At 42.6% G+C, this 20,979-nt stretch overlaps 2 protein-coding genes across 5 annotated transcripts in view; one reads left to right on the top strand and one right to left on the bottom strand.

Moving 5' to 3' along the window:
* Rpn2 (Regulatory particle non-ATPase 2) overlaps positions 1 to 1,757 on the top strand; it is an 85,065-nt gene extending 83,308 nt beyond the window's left edge. Inside the window, exons 10-12 of the mRNA XM_069047917.1 lie at positions 492 to 999; positions 1,055 to 1,532; positions 1,589 to 1,757. Coding sequence (XP_068904018.1) covers positions 492 to 999; positions 1,055 to 1,532; positions 1,589 to 1,659 — 1,057 coding nt within the window. The 3' untranslated portion in view covers positions 1,660 to 1,757. The remainder of the gene's footprint in view (positions 1 to 491; positions 1,000 to 1,054; positions 1,533 to 1,588) is intronic.
* Positions 1 to 20,979, bottom strand: part of 5-HT2A (5-hydroxytryptamine receptor 2A) — a 108,656-nt gene that overhangs the window by 8,252 nt on the left and 79,425 nt on the right. For 3 of the 4 annotated variants that reach the window (XM_069047923.1, XM_069047922.1, XM_069047924.1), the window contains one exon: positions 14,560 to 15,142. In XM_069047923.1, coding sequence (XP_068904024.1) covers positions 14,560 to 15,100 — 541 coding nt within the window. In that variant the 5' untranslated portion in view covers positions 15,101 to 15,142. Of the gene's footprint in view, positions 1 to 14,559; positions 15,143 to 16,850; positions 17,147 to 20,979 lie in introns of those variants that run through there. The other variant, XM_069047925.1, reaches the window with a different exon arrangement.

Genomic DNA, 20,979 nt, shown 5'->3' with positions numbered 1-20,979 from the left:
GTGATCAATTCTTCGCGACTTTTTTCCCAGCGGTGAGCGCACATCCGTCTGATTGATCGCCGGTGCCGTGTTTTACGGTTGCGGCCGCCGCCGTTTTATGCCCCGTTTTATTTTATTCGGACGATTTGGGGATTTTACGTTTACGAAGTGGGATATTCGAAATCCGTCAGTACATAAAAGTGCATTCGACCGGCGTCAGTTGTCTTTTTGGGGTCGAACAGAAAACGATGCTACCGTCGGAGACGCACCACCCTCTTAAGGCCGCATCGGATGTTGAATTCCCGCCGACCGGAGCGGCTTGCCTCGTTAAATGCCTCGACGGAGCAAACAAAAATAATTTCCGTCCGATAACAACACAATAACGCAATAAACCCGCTCCGGAGTCCGGATCGTCGGTTTTTCTTGCCGTTAAAGTGCGATCCCCTTTTCGTACTCGATTAACCCCCCCGAATGCGTCTCCGAAATGGGTTTTATTTTCTTTTCTTTTGCAGGACCCCGGAGCAGTGTCCCAGCGTGGTGTCCCTCCTGGCCGAGAGCTACAACCCCCACGTGCGCTACGGAGCCGCCATGGCTCTGGGCATAGCGTGTGCCGGGACCGGACTCCGCGAGGCCATCGCCCTTCTGGAGCCGATGGTGATGTTCGATCCCGTCAATTTCGTCCGTCAGGGGGCTCTGATCGCCTCCGCCATGATCCTGATCCAGCAGACTGAACAGACCTGTCCGAAGGTCAGCTTCTTCAGACAGACCTACGCCCAGGTCATCTCCAACAAGCACGAGGACGTCATGGCGAAGTTCGGCGCCATCTTGGCACAAGGCATCATCGACGCCGGAGGTCGCAACGTCACTTTGTCTCTGCAATCGAGGACCGGACACACCAACATGTTGGCGGTCGTGGGGGCGCTAGTTTTCACGCAATATTGGTACTGGTTCCCCCTGTCGCACTGTCTAGCTCTGGCCTTCACCCCGACGTGTATGATAGCCTTGAACGGACAACTCAAGGTGAGTTTCTTCCGTTGTAGTGGTGAATCGGTAAGTGAAGATCGTGAATTCGCAGATGCCCAAGCTGGACCTGAAATCCAGCGCCAAGCCCAGCTTGTACGCCTACCCCGCCCCCCTGGAAGAGAAGAAACGCGAAGAACGCGAGAAGGTCACCACGGCAGTGTTGAGCATAGCCGCGAGACAGCGTCGACGAGACCACGACCGCAAGCACCGCGACGAGAAGATGGAAGTGGACGAGGACAAAGAAGAGAAAAAGACCACCACCGAAGAGAAGAAGACGGAAGATGACAAGAAGAAAACCGAGGAGAAGAAAGCCGCCGACAAGAAGGACGAGAAGGAAGAGAAGAAGAAGGAGCCGGAACCCAACTTCGAGATTTTGAACAATCCGGCGCGAGTCATGAGACAACAGCTCAAAGTGGTGACTCTCAACGACAACAGTCAGTACGTTCCTTTGAAGGACGTCTCGATCGGTGGGATCGTGATGGTGCGCAACCTGAAGCCCGGCGAAGAAGAGTTGGTGGAAGCCGTTGCAGGTGAGTCCCAGAGTTTTTTCTCATTTTTTGGTTGGCAACCGTGCCGTGTGTTTCAGCTTTCGGTCCGAAGGGCGACGACGAGAAAGAACCGGAGCCACCAGAACCGTTCGAATGGCTGGAGGACTAGGTTTAGTGCGTCCGTGTCTGCGTTATATTCCCATTATCGATGTAATATCTTAAATTTATGTAACTTAATGTTAGAAAAATTAAATTAAATGTAACCGAGCTCGTCTTTTTATTCGGAAGCGACGCTCACAATCGAAACGTCGGATTTAATAATGGCCCTTTCAGCCCGTCGTAATTGCACCAGAAATGGCCGCGGAACATCGTTGTAATATTAATGTCGGCGGCAGATGACGCCGTTTTCAACTTGTCCCATTTACTTCGGATCGTTTGTGGATTAAGTCGATTCTTTAAATCGGATAACAGCCGAGGGGTGGTTCGGACGTATTAACTCGCACACAATGCGGAAAAGATTAAGCCGCCCCCGCTGCCGAAGCACGCGCGGCGCGACCCCAAAAATGCGCTGCAAAACTTGTAGACAACGAAGCAAACGACGGGATGATTCGTACGCGAATAAAACCGTCTTGATATTGATTTATCCACGCGTGAACCTGGAGGACTCGGGACCGGATGGAATCCGGGGACGGGGCCGGTTTTAAATCGCGCCCTTAATTATCCACCTTGGCCGATTTATGTGGGGCGCACAATGCGGAGCACCAGATAATCTGTGATGAGGTGGTCGAGCCGCTTTTGTAATTCGATAGTCCAGGGTATCGGCGCGACCCTCGTTACGTTCCGGAATTGTACGTCGAAGTCAGCTGCTACGTCAAAAAACGACTAGCGGAACCGGAAACGCATTCTACACACCCGGCGACCCCACCACCACTAACACCATTTGCCCAATCTGCATATTAATCCCCGCTCATCCCGCTTTTAATAGAGTTAGAAGTGCGGACACTACATCCCAAGTGAGAGCGGAGGGGGCGGCGCACCCGCCCCCCAAACCAGAAGACGCCGAGAACGGATCGACAGGGTCAAAAGGTGAAATAAAATTTTTACAACACGTTTTATAAGTACGGCGTGCCGACGAAACCAGTACGGCTCGCCGTACCAATTTTCGCTCTGCTCCAGCGTTTTGACTCGTTCCATCCGCTTCGACAAAACCCCAACGCTCAGCGCCGCCCTCGCGTCTCTCAAACGGATTTAACAACATTAAAGGCCCCTTTGAGTTATAAAATTGATTAAAATAATCGCAAGTTCTCGAGCGAGAGCGAAGGAATGCGACCACTTACGCCGCCTTGGCGAGCTTTCGAGTGACGTGACGCGTTCTTCGTTTTTTTCCACTTATCGATTCGGGATTTTCAATCGGGTTGCCGTACCTGAAAGCGTTCGAACATCCGGAATGGCCTAGTGGAGTCCTAAATTAGAAGAGGATTAGATGCGAGGAGGAGCGGCTCTAGGATTCGGATGGGTCCACGTCTGCGAGTGGAGCCCCTTCGGCACTTTCTTCACTTCGGAAGTTACTTTGCGGCGTAATAAAGATAATAATTAATCAAGCGGGCCGGATGAAAGACCCGACTGGGGCGCAACCTCCGGGAACGGGCCGCGTCACACAAAAAAAAAAAACTGAGGGGGTAGGTTGCGATAAATCGGGAGCCACATTTGTTAGGTTCGCCCGGAAAAATTGGGAGTGCGTACCTAAAGGGGTGTCTTGGGATTGCGGCTGTTTTCTCTTCTGAAGCAACGAAATCTCCTCGACGGTCGCCCATCCGAATGTTAACCGCGCCCAGCGCTGCTGAACTCCTCCCATCGAATGATAAATAATTCTTGAACGACCGCCATATTTTCATCACTATAATTAGTAATAAATACTGTAGCTTTAAAGCTCTCCGTACAAGATCATGCGAATCCGATTGCGTTTTGTTAAATAAACACTGGATTTTCTTTTTTTTTGTGTGTCGGCCTCTTCGCGCTCCGCCGCCCCCAACAGCTCGAAAACCCCAGGCGGCCCGTTCCTTGTCCGGCGACTTCGAGCCCTTTGTCTCGTCGGGCCGCCCCCGCCCGTCCTTGAACACCGGCGGTGTGCGATTTGCAAACAAATTAGTTTGGCCGCGATCAGGAATTCGAAGGACCAGCGGAATATGCAAAACATGATTACGCCGCCAACGAGTTCAATTATACGGGGTGAATGAAGAGTCCATTCGCATCTGTATCACTCCATCTAGATGAGCATCGTTTCTGCATGCGAGGACACGGAACGCCACCCCTTCCTCCTGCAAAAACCCTCTGTTCGACGTCGGCGGATCTCGTTTAATTCGGGGGCGGCTTTCGCCGAATTAATCGGGGTGGACATTATCTCGGCTTTCTTTGGGGGAGGCGAGCTTTGCGTTTCGCCGAACTCGACTTCGATTCCGGTAAGTGGGTCCGGGGGCGGCTTACACTCGTTATTTTGACTGCGCCCTCGCTCGGATTTTTTTCTATTTTCGAACGATTCCCCAAACAGGAAATGCAATAAACTCCACATCGACGCCTCATTTCGAAACGCCTAATATCTTTCGGTTTATCGTGTTTCCGCCGGGAATTAGTCTTCCTCGTTTTTCTCTTTTCCCGAATAAACCGGCCGCCGCCGCCGCTGTAATTTGCTTGCCGCCGCACAACCGAATTATTTAATATGTGCGCCACAGCCGACCGAATTCGAATTTTCGCGACACTTTTCCCTTCGAAAGAAAAATCCTCCAGACCGATCCAAAACACGGGAGGAGGCGGCGTCGCGGTTCACCGGAAGGGGCGACACTACATCTTTTTTATGTCGTTCTAATGTCTGACGACCAGAATGGACCGAATCTACCACCGTCGGCAATAAAAGAAGCCAATTACGGCGGCCGAAACGCCAGCACTAAAAACTTTCTTATCCCGACATAATAATTGCCGGCCGCAGGGCCGGACCCCGAAATTTCCCAAAAAAAAAGACAAAATCTCTCGTCAGTTGCCCAACTAATTTGGAACGTTCACTGCGAGAGTTGCTCTCTGTCTATTTGTCTTTGTAAACATGCCCCGAAGCAAGTTCAGTTCATTTGTGAGAATCTGTTGGTCCAAGAAGTGTCGAGTTCAGTGTTTGGTGAAACCTAATCGCAAATGTTGAAATTGAAGAAAGAACAGAACGTGAAGGAGAAAGTTCATATAAAACGGGATGGGAAGTGAAAACTTCTTTAGGGGCGCACCACATAAATTTTGTTCCCGGGTAGTGAATTACATATATAGTTTCATGCGTCACGCTAAAATCGTTCGCGTTCGCATCACGCTAAAATCGTTCGCATCCTGCTAAGAACTAAGAACAAATATGGAAATTGAACGATCGAGGAAGAAGGAAAAAACGAAATGAAGCTTAAAACCTTGTGTTTCCACAGAACCAGAGAAATAAAAAACAAAATGAATTGATGAAGTTCTAAATGAAGACCTTAAGAAGGAAACTCACTTTTCTCATAACTGCTTCGTATTCTACATTTACTGTACATTTATTTACGCACTTATCTCGTCTTGAAAAGAATATAAATCATTCGGGAGCTCATCATCCGAGCAAAGGGTTCTCTGCCAAAGAATTTTTTGATCTGCGAACAGATGAGGAGCCAGACGGAGCCAACATCAATCGAAAAATTCTAAACTTTGCGACTTCGCCCGCACATTATATTTGCGAGTTTGTCTGTGCGAGTTTTGTGGAAGTTGAACTTAATTTGCAAACGAACCGGGAGTTTTTTGCGAGAGTCTGCAGACAAGAAACCAGACAGGACCCGGGCCAGGATTTAAACGACAAAGTGGACCAAAACTGGTGTTTGTCATTTTTGCGTTTTGCAAAAACACGTCTGGCAAAAAGCAAAAGGTAATGTCGTGGAAACTTCGCGTCCAGTCGCTGCTGGACCGACCTGCTGCGACTTTCCTCCGCAGGATTTTGTTGTTGTTGTTGTTGGGGGGCGGCGGTCAGAAGTTTGTCGGTGGCAGGACGAGCGTGTCGGAGCAGGGTCTTCCCTTTAAAATATGAAAGGGGGCGAGCGCCACCGCACGGATTTATCCATCGGCTCGTGCACGTTCTTAATGCGAGCCTAAACATTAAAATCCCGTCGAAATTTGAAATTCAAATCGAAACCGGCGAACACGTCGTGACAGTTGTAGGTTGGGGCCCCGGGAAACCAAACAATCTTGAGATATACGAGCCCTGTTTACGTCGAACGACGCGAATTTACCGCCCGCCATGAAATATGTATTCAAAACCGGCGACAAGATTTAAGGGGCGGCGCCCCGCCAAGAAAAGAACCCCCGCCGATCGGAGTGCCAATTTATGTCCCTGAATTAATAAAACCCTTTGAGCGAAGCGCCCCGGAAGAGGGCCCTCCGGCCGGATTAATTGGATTATTCGATCTCGATGACCCGGAGCTCCTCGAGCTTGCACCCGATCCGTGCAAAATAATCGGATTCATTTGCAACGGTCCCGGATTGTTCCGGCGCTAATAACCGATTTACCATGCGAAAGGAACGATCGATTCGAAAGAAGACGACTCGACGCCCGGAACACTCCGGACCCTACTCACGTGTAATTTGCACGCACTACACAACCCTTGATTAACCCCGTTGTGCGGACGCGAATGTCGGAATAAACGCGTTACGCGTGTGGGGGCGTCGGGGTGAATTACGACCGCGACAAATTCCAATTTCTTCACGCGGCGTTGTGTCCAGTGCTTTTGTACCGCAAAAACGATAAATGTCCACGACAAATAATAAATGCCAAATAGAATAATAAATGTTCGGTAAAAATTATAAATGACCCATCAATGAAAATATCATAAAAGTACCGTAAACAATATGTTTCGTGGAGAAATAAACGTTCAGTAAAATTTATAAGGTGCCAATAAAATAATGAGTGATGGGTAAAAAAATAATACATGCTAGCCGAAAATAATAAATGCTAACTAATATAATATCGGCTGTTTTTTAAATTTTCACATCAAAGTAGGCGTTGAAGAGTCGACTGTGAACTCGTGCAAAAAAGTTAGATTTAAAAACAAAATATACAGCAAAAAAATCCATTTAGTAAAAATAATAAACGATCGATGGAAATTACCAATGATCGGTGAAAATATCCTAAATAAGTATACTGTAAAAAATATTTTTCGTGGAAAAGTAAACTTTTACTAAAAATGACAAGCGCTCCGTTAAATAACAGAAGTTCAGTACAGTAAAAAATAATAGATATTAAGTAAAATAATAAATAAAATGTTCAATGAGGATAGATGAATTCCTCAAAAATATACTGTAAAAAATTCGTTTCGTGGTAAAATGTTCAGTAAAATAAATAAATGAATGACCTGTAAAAATAATACACGTTCGCCGAAAATAATAAATGCTAAGTGAAATAATATGTGTTCTACAAAAATTATAAATGACCAATCAGTGAAAACATCATAAACATATTGTAAAAAATATGTTTCGTGGGAGAAATAAACAGTAAAAATTGTGTGCGCTCAGTAAAATAATAAATGTTCAACAAAAACCCTACACGTTCCCCGAAAATAATAAATGCTAAGTAAAACAATATGTTGCGTTCAGTAAGTGATCCGATAAAAAAAAACAAATGTAGATACATTAAAAAAATCGAAAAATCTGTTCAGCAAAAATAATAAATGATCTGTGAAAATTATGAATGATCAGTGAAAGCATCATAAATATAATGTAAAAAATGTGTTTCGTGTGAAAATATAATTTTAGTAAAAGTAAAAAGCGCTCCGTGAGATAATAAATGTTCAGTAAAAATAGTAAATGCTAATTAAAATGATAAATGTTTAGTGGAAATTATAAATGATGGGTGTAATATATTATTTTATCTATTTTGCTTTACTAATTCCTGACATTTCAAAAGCTGAAAATGTAAGGTTATATTTACATATTTAATAAATTTATTTCGTAGCTTCACTCGTTACCGTGACACCTGACGGCTAATGTTGCCAATATAACAAAATCTAAAAATTACCAAAAACAATTAATAATATGATTCATTATTAAACTGTTTTAGATATAATAATGAGCCCATTTGTAACGCAAAGTAGATAAACATCATAAATATACAGTGAAAAATATGTTTCATGGAAAATAAAAGGTTTAGTAAAAGTGTCTCGTAAAATAATAAATGATCAGTGAAAATAATACATGTTCGCTGAAAATGTTTAGTAGAAATTATGAATGGTCAGGGGAAAAAACCATAAATGTAGAGTAAAAATACGTTCAATAAAAATAATAAATGCTGAATAAAATGATACACGTTCAGAAAAAATTATAAATGTTCGGTGGAAAAAAAATAAAAGAAAGTAGCAAAAAGTTACAATTTTTTTATGCGGAAAAATTAATTAAACATCGCTGATCCTTGGGCATTTTGTCGAGCAAAACAGAGCTGATGAGTGAAGGCTTTATTTTTTTCGTCGGATGCGGCCGTCTGCACTGGAAGAACGGTCGACTCGCCGTAAACAAAGCAGAATCGGAAGGCCCCCGAAGTTTTTGGGCGACGCCAAAACCTCGGTCATTTTTAACAGAAATTAGTTCGGACCGATACTCGGAAACTTTCTCCGAACAGTTCTATCCGTTTTTATTAGTTTTCGGCGGGCAGGGGGGGTTAGTCGTCGGATGACAACATTATTAAAATTTAATTACTCGGATAATCTCGTGAAATTCAATTTCGTCAAAGTACTGACAAAGCTAATGAATCATTTTAATTGAATCCGGCGCCGGGTCGGTAAATAAGACGAAATTTGTCTTGTAAATTCGGTATAAACTACACACTTCGGAGGCAGTTTCGGGGGATTAGCGAGAGTGCCCGTCGGGGAAAGTCCCGCCATATACCGATTGGCCAGGGAACAAATTGACAAACGGCTTCCGACTAAGCACCGAATTAGGTGGAAACGTTTTCGAATCTTTCCGAAATGTTTCACCCTCAAAAACAAGAATCAATCCCCGACGAAGAGGACCACTTTCTTTTTATGGCGAGCACATTTCAAAAAATCAAGTTTTGCACTCACGTGATTAGACCAACTCAGCCGACGCCTCGTCGTGCAAACTTCTCATTTATCACCCAAACAACAATTACCGGAAAAACTGCTGTTGCTGTATCAGTCGCAACCATTTACAAGAAAATATAAATAAATCGACGTAAAATGTAACAAGATGCGCAGCTGTGTGACAAATTGTTACAGAGTACGAGGCAAGTTTTACGTAAACTAAAAAAACAAAAACAAAAAATTTCTCAGACTTCCTCAAAGATGTTAGCCTTTGAAATCAACATAAACTTCCACCGAACAAGCAATGTTACGGATGAAAATTTCTCTGACTGCATTTCCTCGGTTAGTTTTCCTTTAGCAGGTTCGAATCATAATTTAAAATCTGTCGCGACACAAAGACGCATTGATTCAATCGAAGGGGTAGTAACGTGAGGGTTGCAATAAATGTGACGACTTGCCCTTGAACAACAGACATCTTAAATACGATTTTTACGAAACAAACAAGAAGCAAATCCTGGAGACGTGAATAAAATAAATCTGGCTGTTAATCCACGCACCGAGACAATAAAAAATCTGTTGGAAAAAATTCTTTTTTGCTTGAAGCACATCAAAACAATGTTGTCTCTCCGCTTTTATTTTTTTGTGTTTGTTTGATGTAACTTGACTGGAAAAACTGTGGAAACGTCCACCTCCCAGACCCGAACTGACACTTTGTGATTTCTCGTTGTTCCCAGATCAAACGCCAAACAAATCGAAAAGCTTTTGAACAACAAAACCTCCTTGATTCGACTGGAAAAAGCTCTAGTTCTGCACTGCGGCTAAAATCTATTTGTCGCAGCCCCCCCCCCTCCTTCATTTTTGGTCAACAAATCAGCCAGATTGGACCCACTGGTGCACACACCAGATAATCCCCCTCGACTCTTGATCCCCCGCGCCTACGTTCAAACAATAGTACCATCATTAGAATTATCTCCATGGTGCAACTCCGCGCGCATTTAATTATCCGCGAAAACGCTCCAAGGCGTCCCATTCACCCAACGTCACATCCCCGTCAACTCCAGGGTATTAAAATTACGGCACACTTCACCCCATTTTAACTAATTTCATGCTCGAAAAGAACGATTTTAATATTGCAGATAACATTCGGCCGGGCCTTAAGTAACCGTTTTATACGTTTTTTTTTCGCGCTCCTCCTCGCTTCATCTGGATCTAACGCGGTGCTTTTTCCCTCGTCCTCCCGTTCGCTCCCTCCGGAGAACGTCTGAAAATATAATGAAACAGACAGAAAGGATCTGGAAAATATTTTATTTAGCGTTCGCAATGGTTACACAAAGGGAGCGACCGTATTCATCATCCCAAGTCCGCGAACCGTTCAGTGGGGCCCATTACCGGGAAAGAAATGGCTTGTCGTTATTAAAAACGAACGATACGTTGGGGGGACCCACATGAAAAATAATCCCCCGGGAGGCTGGAATCGAAAACCGGGTGCCGCTCCAAATATTCCTGACCTTGCTTGCTGATCCTACACCATTAAAGGTAAGTCGATGTGCTTAGTTGGTTGCCTGAACGCAAGGGGCTTCCCACTTCGCAGCATAAAAACAAATAAATTGTTGTGCATATTTTTTGCACATTTTCTTCAAAATCGGAAGTTCAGTGATGATACCGGCTCTCCTCCATCTGGGGGCAATCGTTGGGGGCGACATCGTCCTGATTAGTAGTACGTTAAGAAGTCACGAGTTAATCCGGGGGCGGCGCATCCGCCGCCGTAGGCGTCCGAGGTTAATTGGATGCCGTCGCAATTTCAACTCCGCACACGAGACGAGACGAAAAATTCGGCGGGCCAATCTAAACCGAGATTAAGTGGTCCTTTTCGGGCAAATTAAAAGTAAATCGAGCGGTGGGGACGTGATCGGATCAACAATGGAGGAGGTCGCCGGGTTTTGAACGTCGGTTATTGTCGCTCGGAAATAAATCATCCCCGGGACGAATTTTTAAATCGAAATTCGTGATTAAGCAACCACCTGCTCTTTTGATCGTCGCCGAGATGGGAGGAAAAGAACGAGATGTCTCTTTTCGTGCACAACAACGAATTTTCTTCGTCGTTGGGAAAGTTTCCGAGCTATCTCGACGGATTTATGACACTCGAAACGTAATCTCGACCGGTTCCTGCGAATTTTAATAACCGGACTGTCACACAAACTTAAATACTCGACTGGGACTCCCCCGACGGATCAACTCGATTCGTGAGCGCTCGTCGAGCCCTCTTAACCTCTCCGATTGTCATCGCGTGTTTGTATTGCCCGGAAACGGCCGATGCGGCGATAACGCCCCCTTCACGTTTCTACGAACATCCACGGAACGACGCTGATGACCCGTTTAGGCTTTATTGTGATTCGATTCCGAAGCCATTTCTGTCATTGTGACACATCTTTGACGGCGGAACGACGGCACACCAAAAAAATAATGGCGGATAAGTGCCGCACGAAAGAACTTCCTTCGTGAGTGGCTTGGTCATGGCTTTATTTCCTCACTTTATAGAAATTTAACATTTTGTTGTCTGCGCGTTTATTGAGCCAACAGAAAAATCATTCCCGCCGACAATTTCTTGCCGGATAAAAAGCGGAATGCGACACAAAACGACGCTAACTTTTAAATTTTTTCGTATAATATCAATCGACGTATTACGACTTCAGCTTTATAGACCTTGTTTTCCTCCGAAAACTTTTAAAGAATACAACAAAGAATAAAGTAAGATGCTGAAGTTTGTGTCGAAGCTGCGAACCGATTACAAAACCAAATTGAATGAAAATGGACTGAGACAATGTGGCGAATGTGTTTAGAAGAAAGCATCAAAGAAGTATTCTACCAATTCTGACGAGAATAATTTATTTTTGTTCGATACATCCCTAGAACATGAGTCTGTATCCATAGTCACCAGTGGGTGAAGGTTTCTCTTTCGTTCACTTCACTTTCGCTCACTGTCTTTCACTCACTGGTTTTCGTAAATGTTTTAAATTTTTACTGATAACATAATTTTAATTTAGTACCTCGCGGCATTTGCTTCTTTCGGGATATCATCATAATCCATTTCCACAACGTGCACACCACCGCTATATTGACGTTTCAGAAATGTTTTTCCTCAGGAAAAAATGGGACTTATTTTTATTTAAAATTTTGAATATCAAGTTACAGACTCGCCTTCAAAGGAGGTATCGAAAAATCGCTTTCGTTCACTTGAATTACATCGTCCACTCCGATTCGTGAACGAACACGCATTTCGCGTGAACGAAAGCTTTGCCTTCCTCACTCTTACTGTAAATAACTATTTTAACTTGTTAAAGCTTGTACAATTATGTGAACTCTGCACAACGAGGCCTTGTCTGATCAGTGATCACCAAAGTCCGACGATAATGTAGCGTTTATTACCGCACTGCGTGCGGTAAAATAACACATTATTATCTGTCTGAAATGAGTGGGATGAGTGCGATGCATGGTAGGAAGTAGATAAATATTTTTTAACGTGGAATAAATTCCCCTCGTCTGGTAAGTCTGTTGCAAATTTGGCAAACCGCACGACGTTAAACTAGATCTTCGTTAAGCCCGTGATTAAGTCGAAATTGTTTCGGCACAATAAACAGTTTTGCCTTCAGATTATGACAAAGTCTTGGTCGTCCGCGCACCGCACTCGTCGTGTTCGTCTTCGGCAAGATGGCCGCCGCCACCCCTACCGCGATATTCCCAGGTCCAAGCGGCCCCGGTCCGGAAGAGGATTACACTTCGGTGGGGCTTAAGAGACGCGCTTTGATAATTTCTTGCCGCCCCAGCTCTACTTATTTATGTGGCGACAACGGACAAGAACAATCGACGTCCGCGTCGAATTTTATCCACACAAAGCTACTTAACGTCCGCAAATCTGTCGGTCCTCGACTAATAACCGAAGAGATTTGGACGCGCGCCTAAAGCAACCCCGAAGAGATTAAAAGGAGGGACGCGGACGTTATCGCCGCCGGTGCAGTGTTTACGAGGGTGGGAATTTCTTGATAAACCTGCGACGACACCTCTTCGAAAAATGAGCGACCCCCATTTGAGTTCGGGCCTGGTGTGGGGAGTTCGTGATTGCTTCGCTAATTGCTGGCGGCGTCAGAAACTCCAATTTCGGAAAAGCGATGAGTTCCGCCGAATTGCCAAGTTTTTTCCGATGGGAGGGGGCGCACCGTGCTTTTTTTTTCAAAGAGGTGCGCTCCGAGTAAAACAACATCGCCGCAACGGGCGAATTAACCCCGGCGCATCCACCATTTATCAAAGATTTCATTATGGGCGGGTGGCTTCGCCCGCATTAATAAAAAAATAATCACGGAGGGTGATTGAATATTGATAATGGGCCGGGGTTGGAGGCGAACACCCCGATGCATAATTCAAAAACAATATTTTCCGGCGAGCCGGGATTTTTCTACAAATAAATTTGCACCCTGCCAGGTGGGGTTCCGGTCAAAAAAATGTTTCTTTTTTTCTCCCACCACTGAGTATCATCATCATCACCATCATTATTATTATTATTATTATGTTAGGCATTAAAACAAGCTCTACACACCCCATATTATCCACCATCCAGTCATAAACCAGTATTTTACGTGTGCAGCTTTAGACCGTCATAATTTTAATTATCGTGACATAACCGCTTTTACGTCCCGCCTGTCATTACGCAGAGGGCGCTGGTTCCGGGAGCTTCCTATTCCGCGAAGACCTGGCGCTTCGTTGAACCACCCCGTATACAGAAAAGAGTCAGTGGAACAACAATCAAATCGCCGCTAATTTCCGGAACCTGGATATTATTTTCGTAACGAGAAGTCGTTCCCCGGACCGTCATGAACCGAAATTCATTACGTCGCATGTTACGCGTCGTAAAACATTTATTGCCGCTTAGAAAAATTCATAAAAAAACGCCGGCTCTGTCAAAACTGTTGAAAAAACGGTCCGACCGATGACCGAACACGATTGTGTTCCTTCCAAGCCGCAGCTTGAACTCATCTTCCGAACAAAAATAGTTGGGCGTGTACTGGGTGAGGCGGAAAAACCGTCTGGAGGTTAAGGTCGGCGCTCACCAGCTCGCATTTTACGCAGAAATGCATCACATTTGTAAACGTTTCTTAAGTCGCAGTGTGCTGTGCCACCTCTAATTCTGGTGCACCTATACTACGAAAGGTGGTGATTTTTTGGTTGCCTACATTCAAGGGGTTTCTGCACAACGAGATTATAATTTTAAAAAATGACTTTACAAAATGAACAGAAATTTCTTGCGGTCTAGTGAACACCCGCCCTTAGCCGAATCTGCTCGATTTACGACGTCCGTGACGTTCAGATGCTTCCCAATAATAGTACATTACCGGTGACACTTGCTTTTGTTTTGTTCCCTGCGCATTGGTAAAATCTAATCACGGTTTTATTACAAATCAATAACTAATTACCTTTCAACAAAGCTTGTTGTTTTGATTCGGAAAATCCTAACCGTCGCCGAATTATTAATAAATCGCCGGCGCGATTTACGATAATTTACAAGCCGCCATTTTTTTTTCCGGTGCTATCTTATCTGGCGAATGAAACGTGCGATCGACGTCAAAGAAATTTGTCGACGAGGAAGGTCATCAAATTAGTTTTAAATTGGTGTTTCGTTGCTCCGCCCGCGAGACCACGAGGAAGAGGATTTCGAGTCGTAAAACAGATATTGACTCCTTTTAAGGAACTGAGACGCGGATCGAGCTGGTCCTCGCACGTAAAAGGACAAAACGAGGAGTTTGAGTCACTGGATGTCGAAGCGAAGGCGCGCTCTTAAAATGGACGATAAATTGAAGCGGTTCGAATGTGTCGGATACCATAACACATGCTTGAGCCGGACGGTAGAATCTGCGCGTGAGCTGTCAGACTGACCGCGTCGAAGAATCGAGACTTTCAGATTTGTGAAAAAACGAGTAACTCGTGAGTCGACTCACCCAGAAACCCGGGAATGGCTCCTAGAGGCATGACGAAGAGGCTGACCAACAAGTCCGCTATGGCCAACGACAGCAGGAAATAGTTGGTGACGTTCTGCAGCCTCCTGTCGAGGATGACCGCCAGACAGACGAGGATGTTGCCCAGCCCCCCGGCGATGATGAACACCACCACGAACAAGAAACTCCAGTCGTAGTTCGCCCCCCAGCCCGCTCCCTCATCGCCGCCCGTGCCGTCGCACGTCCAAAACACGCCACCACTCCGGTTCACCAAACTGCACTGGGTGTAGTTCGACACCACCCTCAGGATGAAATCACCGACACTGGCGTTCGTGAAGTTGGTCGCCACCACCGCGGTCACGTTGGCGTCGTCGCACGCCGTGCAGAAGGTCGCGTTCAGGTCGAACTCGCAGTAGAAGTCGACGTATCTGAGGCCGGGTCGGACGCAGGACAGGGTCAGGGTGGCGGTGCGGTTGCATGTCGTGGTCAGAGCTGTGTCGTCGGTGCACTCGGAGAGGATGACGTCCTCCGGGGGCGAGAGCATCGTTCTACTGCGGAGCCATCCAGGTGCGGGGTCGGCCTGAAACTGGCAAAGTGCCGGTGTCGGTTATCGCCGCTATCTCGACAAGAAACCGGAACGGTCGCTGTTTGCGCGAGGTGTAATCGAAGTTGCTGCCCGTTCCGCCGGATTACGACGGCAAACAGTCTCGCGATATTTCAAGCCGTTTTTCACAAATTATCGCAACTACGACTCGATCGCGGTTTACTTTTCGGCTTTCGCTGCTCGCCAGATAGATAAACTTCCTCGATTGGAGACAAATCAGATGAAAATCATACAAAATACAACAAATTGTACCAACTGTACTATTCCTTACTTAAGTATAACGATTCTAAGTAATTAGCTCACATTAGTAAAAATTAATTTTTAATTTTGATTAATTATTGATACTAATTATATGACAAATTAGTTCTACGAACAACACACCGTTGTTTGAAAATTACAGAAAGGCAAGAAATAATAAACAAAGCTGTTAAATAATTCATAAAAGTAAACAGTATGTTATAGAGATTAATTTCGACAAAATTACTGTTAATTAATTACTAATTAGTCAAGGATGAAAATCGTACAAAGTGTAGAAGACCTGAAATTGTCCCAACTGTACTATTCCTTACGTAGGTAGTATATGTAAATTAAATCAAATTAGTAAAAATTAATGTAAGTACTTAATTTGTTACAAACAATTAGAAAGATTTTAGAAATTACCGTAAAAATACAAAAACAAACTTAAATTGGGTAGTTATAATTTATAGGACGCTACTTTGATTTATGATTGCTTACTAGTTAATTAGAAATTAGTATTGCTATTCAAAGAAAAAATGCTGCCAGTGTTTTGTGAACTGTGGCCAAAAGCTCAGGACTTGAAAAAGTTTTTTATTTCCACCTTCTAAGTAAATGACACTTTATAGGCATTTGTGGTAACTAAGTAAAAGTAAAAAGTGGTAACTTCTTTTCTTTCTTTTTGCAACAAATTTCACAAAACTTCTGACAGTATTTTTATTGTTTATCTCAACACCATGACGACGTAGGTATAATTGCCCCACCGCCTTTCTTTACAAAATTTTTATAAACATAAATTAAATTAAAAAACGAAATTTAAAGGCTGCAGGTGGAAATAAAAGTTTGTATGCAACTCGCTTAGCAATTAATCTTTACTGGGCTTACTGGTTTATGGAGACTCGTTCCTTACGTCACTCGTCCCACAAGTGCCAGCGCGCCCGTAAAGTTAATTGACTAAGCGCGTCACATAAATAACTATTATTTGTATAGTTTAATCGTGTAATTACTCGTAGTAACTAGATAGTTCAATAATAATTAGCTAACAGGCTAACAACTGCACAGGAAATTTTACGTGATCAATTTAATATGTAATTAATTTTCCATAATTGATAATAATTTTATGATAAATTAGCTATACGAGCTGCACGTTATGGTTTAAAAAATATAAAAAAACGCAAAAAATAATAGGATTGGTAAAAGTAAATATGTAGACTTAATTTCTCGATGGCAATTGTCCGAAATATCAAGAGCGGTATATTATACAGGGTAATTAGAATTAAATTTGTGTTAATTAATTATTAATTAGTCAAGAGAGCTACAACCTCGGCGGTTTGATGAAGAGAGACACCAAATGTGTCCAAAACTGTACTCGACAATTAATTAAAACTCGGTAGCTAATTAGAGCTAATTGAGACTAATCACGTCTGTTATTAAGGAGGAAAAGTAAACTTCGTACCTAGGCTGTAAGTTGTCCGTGTTGCAGAAGAAAATGCGCATCACATACAGGGTGTTTATCTCCCGATTAGCGGCAGTAAAATTGGCGAAAATAAATGATGGCCGACAGATGACACATAAATCACGATGCACTCATCCACAATTTTCGTCTGTTACGGCCTCGTTAGTGGCCCACTTGACGATATGTTAAAACACCCAAATCAATAAACCATCGCAAACTGGCCCGGTCAACGCAAATTGCAGCACATAAATCCGAAACGTTTTAAGATAATCCAGTTTCGTTAGCGGATTTATACCGTTACGGTCCCGCAAAGATAAAACACTAATCGTTGACGGCTGGCTCGTCCGAAAATATCGTAACGAGCTATCATTTTTTCGTTGGACGTTTTTGCGTTGTGCAACAACAAGTTTTTTCCGAAACGTCTCAATTCGGAAGCGATTAATCTTCGATTTGAATGGCCGGCGACGAAATTCCCCTCTCACGAACGAATTAAAAAACGAACAGTGCGCGCTGTTACGCAATCAATTCGAACGTAAACTGTTGATCAATTAATTTGGCGAAAAATGAACGCCGACTAATTGGGTGTCCTGTCCGGCGCGCTAATTAACTCGAATTAGAGGAATTATTAATCCGTATTGACGCGATCTCTCATTTCGCGTTTGTACTTGCGGAAGACGCGTCGCGGAGCCCCAACCCGTCCGCCGCCGCCACCGCCGCTTTATTAAATTCCGGCCGCACTTGCTCGCGAGCAATTACCGAATCAAAATTAATTTGATCACGACGTAATGAATCAATAGTTAATTATCGTTTGAAACACGACTTACCGTGTCAAAGTCGCCCTTAGTCACGTTGCACACCGCGCATCCCGTCGCCCACGCAAATTATAACTTGCCGAAGAGAGGCTTCGCCGCCGCTCCTCCAAATGGGTTTTTAATTAACGCGCAAACACTCGGGGTCCAAGTGCAATCTTCAATGTCTCCTTATTTGATATTTGTGCGATGAAGTTTTTAATAATTGCATAAACTCATTTGCGAGTCCCGCCGAGAGCCGAGGGGTTTTTTTCCCGGCGTTATTGCTGTCGTTAATTAAGTGGCGGCGGCCTTCGGTAATGCGAAACTCGGACGGGTATTTAGAGTATCGGGAGGCGGCGTCACGCGACACCGAGACGGAAGCGAGAAAAATTGCAGGCGGCTTTGTTCGACCCGTTTCCGCTGGACCGCTCCCAGACGGTCGAACAACTTATTGACAATTAGTAAAATTAATGTGCAAAGTTAATTACACTAATTTCACTAATTATATGAAATCAGAATATACATATTTTACGGCACAATTTTATCCATATCTGTAACAGCTACCTACTAATGTATGTATGTATGTACTTTATCATCCGATTACTATTTTTTGCTAAATATTTAACTTTTCTTATCATCCAACAACAATGCATGTTTTATGATAAATTTATCAGTGTAAAACTGATAATTACTGGCGGCGAGAAACTTGTTTTACTATTTACGAGACAAAGGTCGCTTCCGAACAATTTTGCTAATTCAAAGATACAAAAATGAAGATAACAAATCTTCGGTTTTTTCATTTCTAAAGAAGTTTAAGCCAACAGTGAACAATGTCCGAGAAGAAGTCCTCTTCTCGTGGTCAACTAAGATTTTTGAAGAAATTGAAGAATATTTTCTTCATTTAAACTGGACTGGGGCATTTTACGGAATACTTTCACCAAAACAAGCCACTATATTCTTCAGTTTGTGGAAACGAATTAGCTAGGTTATAGAAGCTAAACATTAATTCAGAGAAGAAACAGATGTCAGGCATTTTCAACGAGTGAAGAATGCTTTAGGAGTGATTAATTGTCTTGACACTGGGTACTTGCTCTATGTCGCAATATTGTCCTCAAGGTTGTAACGCAAGTAGGTGTTGTATTTTTCTATTATATCTGAATGAATACTCGGAAAAAATAACGTTTTTAGCTTTATTGGTACATTTTATCCTTGTTTGGTTGAAACGATCAATATTTGTATCAACTAAGTACATATTATTATGTTCTAGTCAAACTCAATATTCTTTATTTTTTCTCAAAAACAATAATTCCAGCAAAATATTTGCTGGATTTGCTGGATACAATACTTCACCACCTTTTTAGAAATATTATTTAACACGTAAAGAGAAAAAAATATGAAAATAATCATTTTGGCATTCTGATGGAGTGGTATTGATTGACGTGGAAAGAGTATGATGGAAGCGATGTTAAGAAAAATGCATGAAAAACCACCCTCGCAATTAATAAAATGATAATAAAAATCTTATTTTATCTTTGAACGGTCGAAAACCGCGCCTTTGTGTATCTCCATAGAAACGGTTGAAGTGGCTTTTTTTTGTAAGCGGACTAGAAATACTTCAAGTACTAGGAGTAGAAGTGTCCACAGGCGGCTCGACCGAGTCAAATGTAAGGTCATCTGAAGCATTTGTCATGATTTATTTATCAATTACTAGTATATTATTTAACAAACACACATATGTTAACACGAGGATGAAAATTACGAAACGAGCCGTCAGGCGAGTGTAGTAATAATCCGAGTGTAATAGTAACCCATATACCTATGCGAGTCCAATACCATCTTTTATCTATTGACAAAAATCTCGTTTTTAACAAAGCAAAAGAATGCATTCAAAAGTCAAAATTCAATGGCAGTAAATGTTCGTTTTGTTACCATGTGCATAATACAATTTTAAGCAATAAATAGTACAATTATGAGGTTGTATATAACAACCATAATTAATTCGGTTAATAATAATGTATATCATAATTAACTAAAATACAACAATTAATAGGTGTCTAATTTAATAGTCATAAATAAAATTATAAATTACACGAAATACAGGGTGTCCCCAAAAAAGAAGACGAGTCCATAACTCCGTTATTTATCGGAAGATTTTAATTATCTTTACACCAAATTAAATGGTTGTTAATAGGCTCTAAAATGGCCTAATAAATTCAAGTATAGCCCCATGGGCTTCAAGGGTAAACTGTCAAAATATATTTTTTCAAATGAGATTACATATGTTTTTTTAGTAATTCTGATAGAGATTTTTATTCTGAAAACAACAATGTATCACAAGTATACACTTAAATACCAAAAATTTACAAAAAAAAAATGTAAAAAATCGCTACTATCGTCTATGTTCCATTTTGCGGTAAACACTGGCGGCGTATCTGCGCAATCCCACATGTTATTATTTGTCATTTGTTTTTCCAGCTACCTTAATTTAGTTATTACATTGTAACGCAATGCATTTTGATAGCTTTTCGCTTTGTGCTCGTCATTTGTTTCAAAAGTTAGTTTTATTTTTTTTATGTGAAGTTATACTTGTGATACATTGTTGTTTTCAGAATAAAAATCTCTATCAGAATTACTGCAAAAAAATATGTATTCCCATTTGAAAAAAAATATTTTGACAGTTTAGTCTTGAAGCCCTTGGAGCTATATGTGAATTTATAAAGACGTTTTGTAGCCTATTAACAACCATTTAATTTGGTGTATAGATAATTAAAATCCTCCGATAAATAAGAGAGCTATGGACTCGTCTTTTTTTTGGGGACACCTGTATGTATTTCATAATTAAATTATCCCTATCAAAAAAAGCCTCTAAAAACCGACATTACGAAATTGTTACCCAACATTTAACCGGTTCCACTGTGGTGTAACACGACTAACACGAGTCGCCCGTGTGCATGGATGTCAGATGTCAAAATCAAAAATAGCATGATCACCGTTCAGTGTTAAAAAGTAAACAGTTATTATTCACGTTTTGATTATTTTTGTTATATTTAGCGAATTATGTCCGATGCCATTGAAAACGAAATACATTGACGACTCCAGAATTCACGCAATTCGTCGCAAACTCTATGTAGGATCTAATCCCACCAAGTCCCGAAAAGTGCATGATTTCCACATAATCCTCCTGATGAAAAGTGTCTGGCTACAAAGGTAAAATTTCTGAGTTCTCTAGAGCCTAGAGGAGGAAGCATTATAAATTATTATTGTAAGTTATGTTGATGACCGGCGCTTGTCGATGCGATGAAATTACCAATTTGACAATGGGAGAAATCGAAGATTTT

This window comes from Tenebrio molitor, chromosome 5, assembly GCF_963966145.1.
Source record: "Tenebrio molitor chromosome 5, icTenMoli1.1, whole genome shotgun sequence".
Classification (NCBI taxonomy): Eukaryota; Metazoa; Arthropoda; class Insecta; order Coleoptera; family Tenebrionidae; genus Tenebrio; species Tenebrio molitor.
The sequence above is the reverse complement of the archived record's forward strand: the minus strand, read 5'-3'. Positions and strand labels throughout refer to the sequence as shown.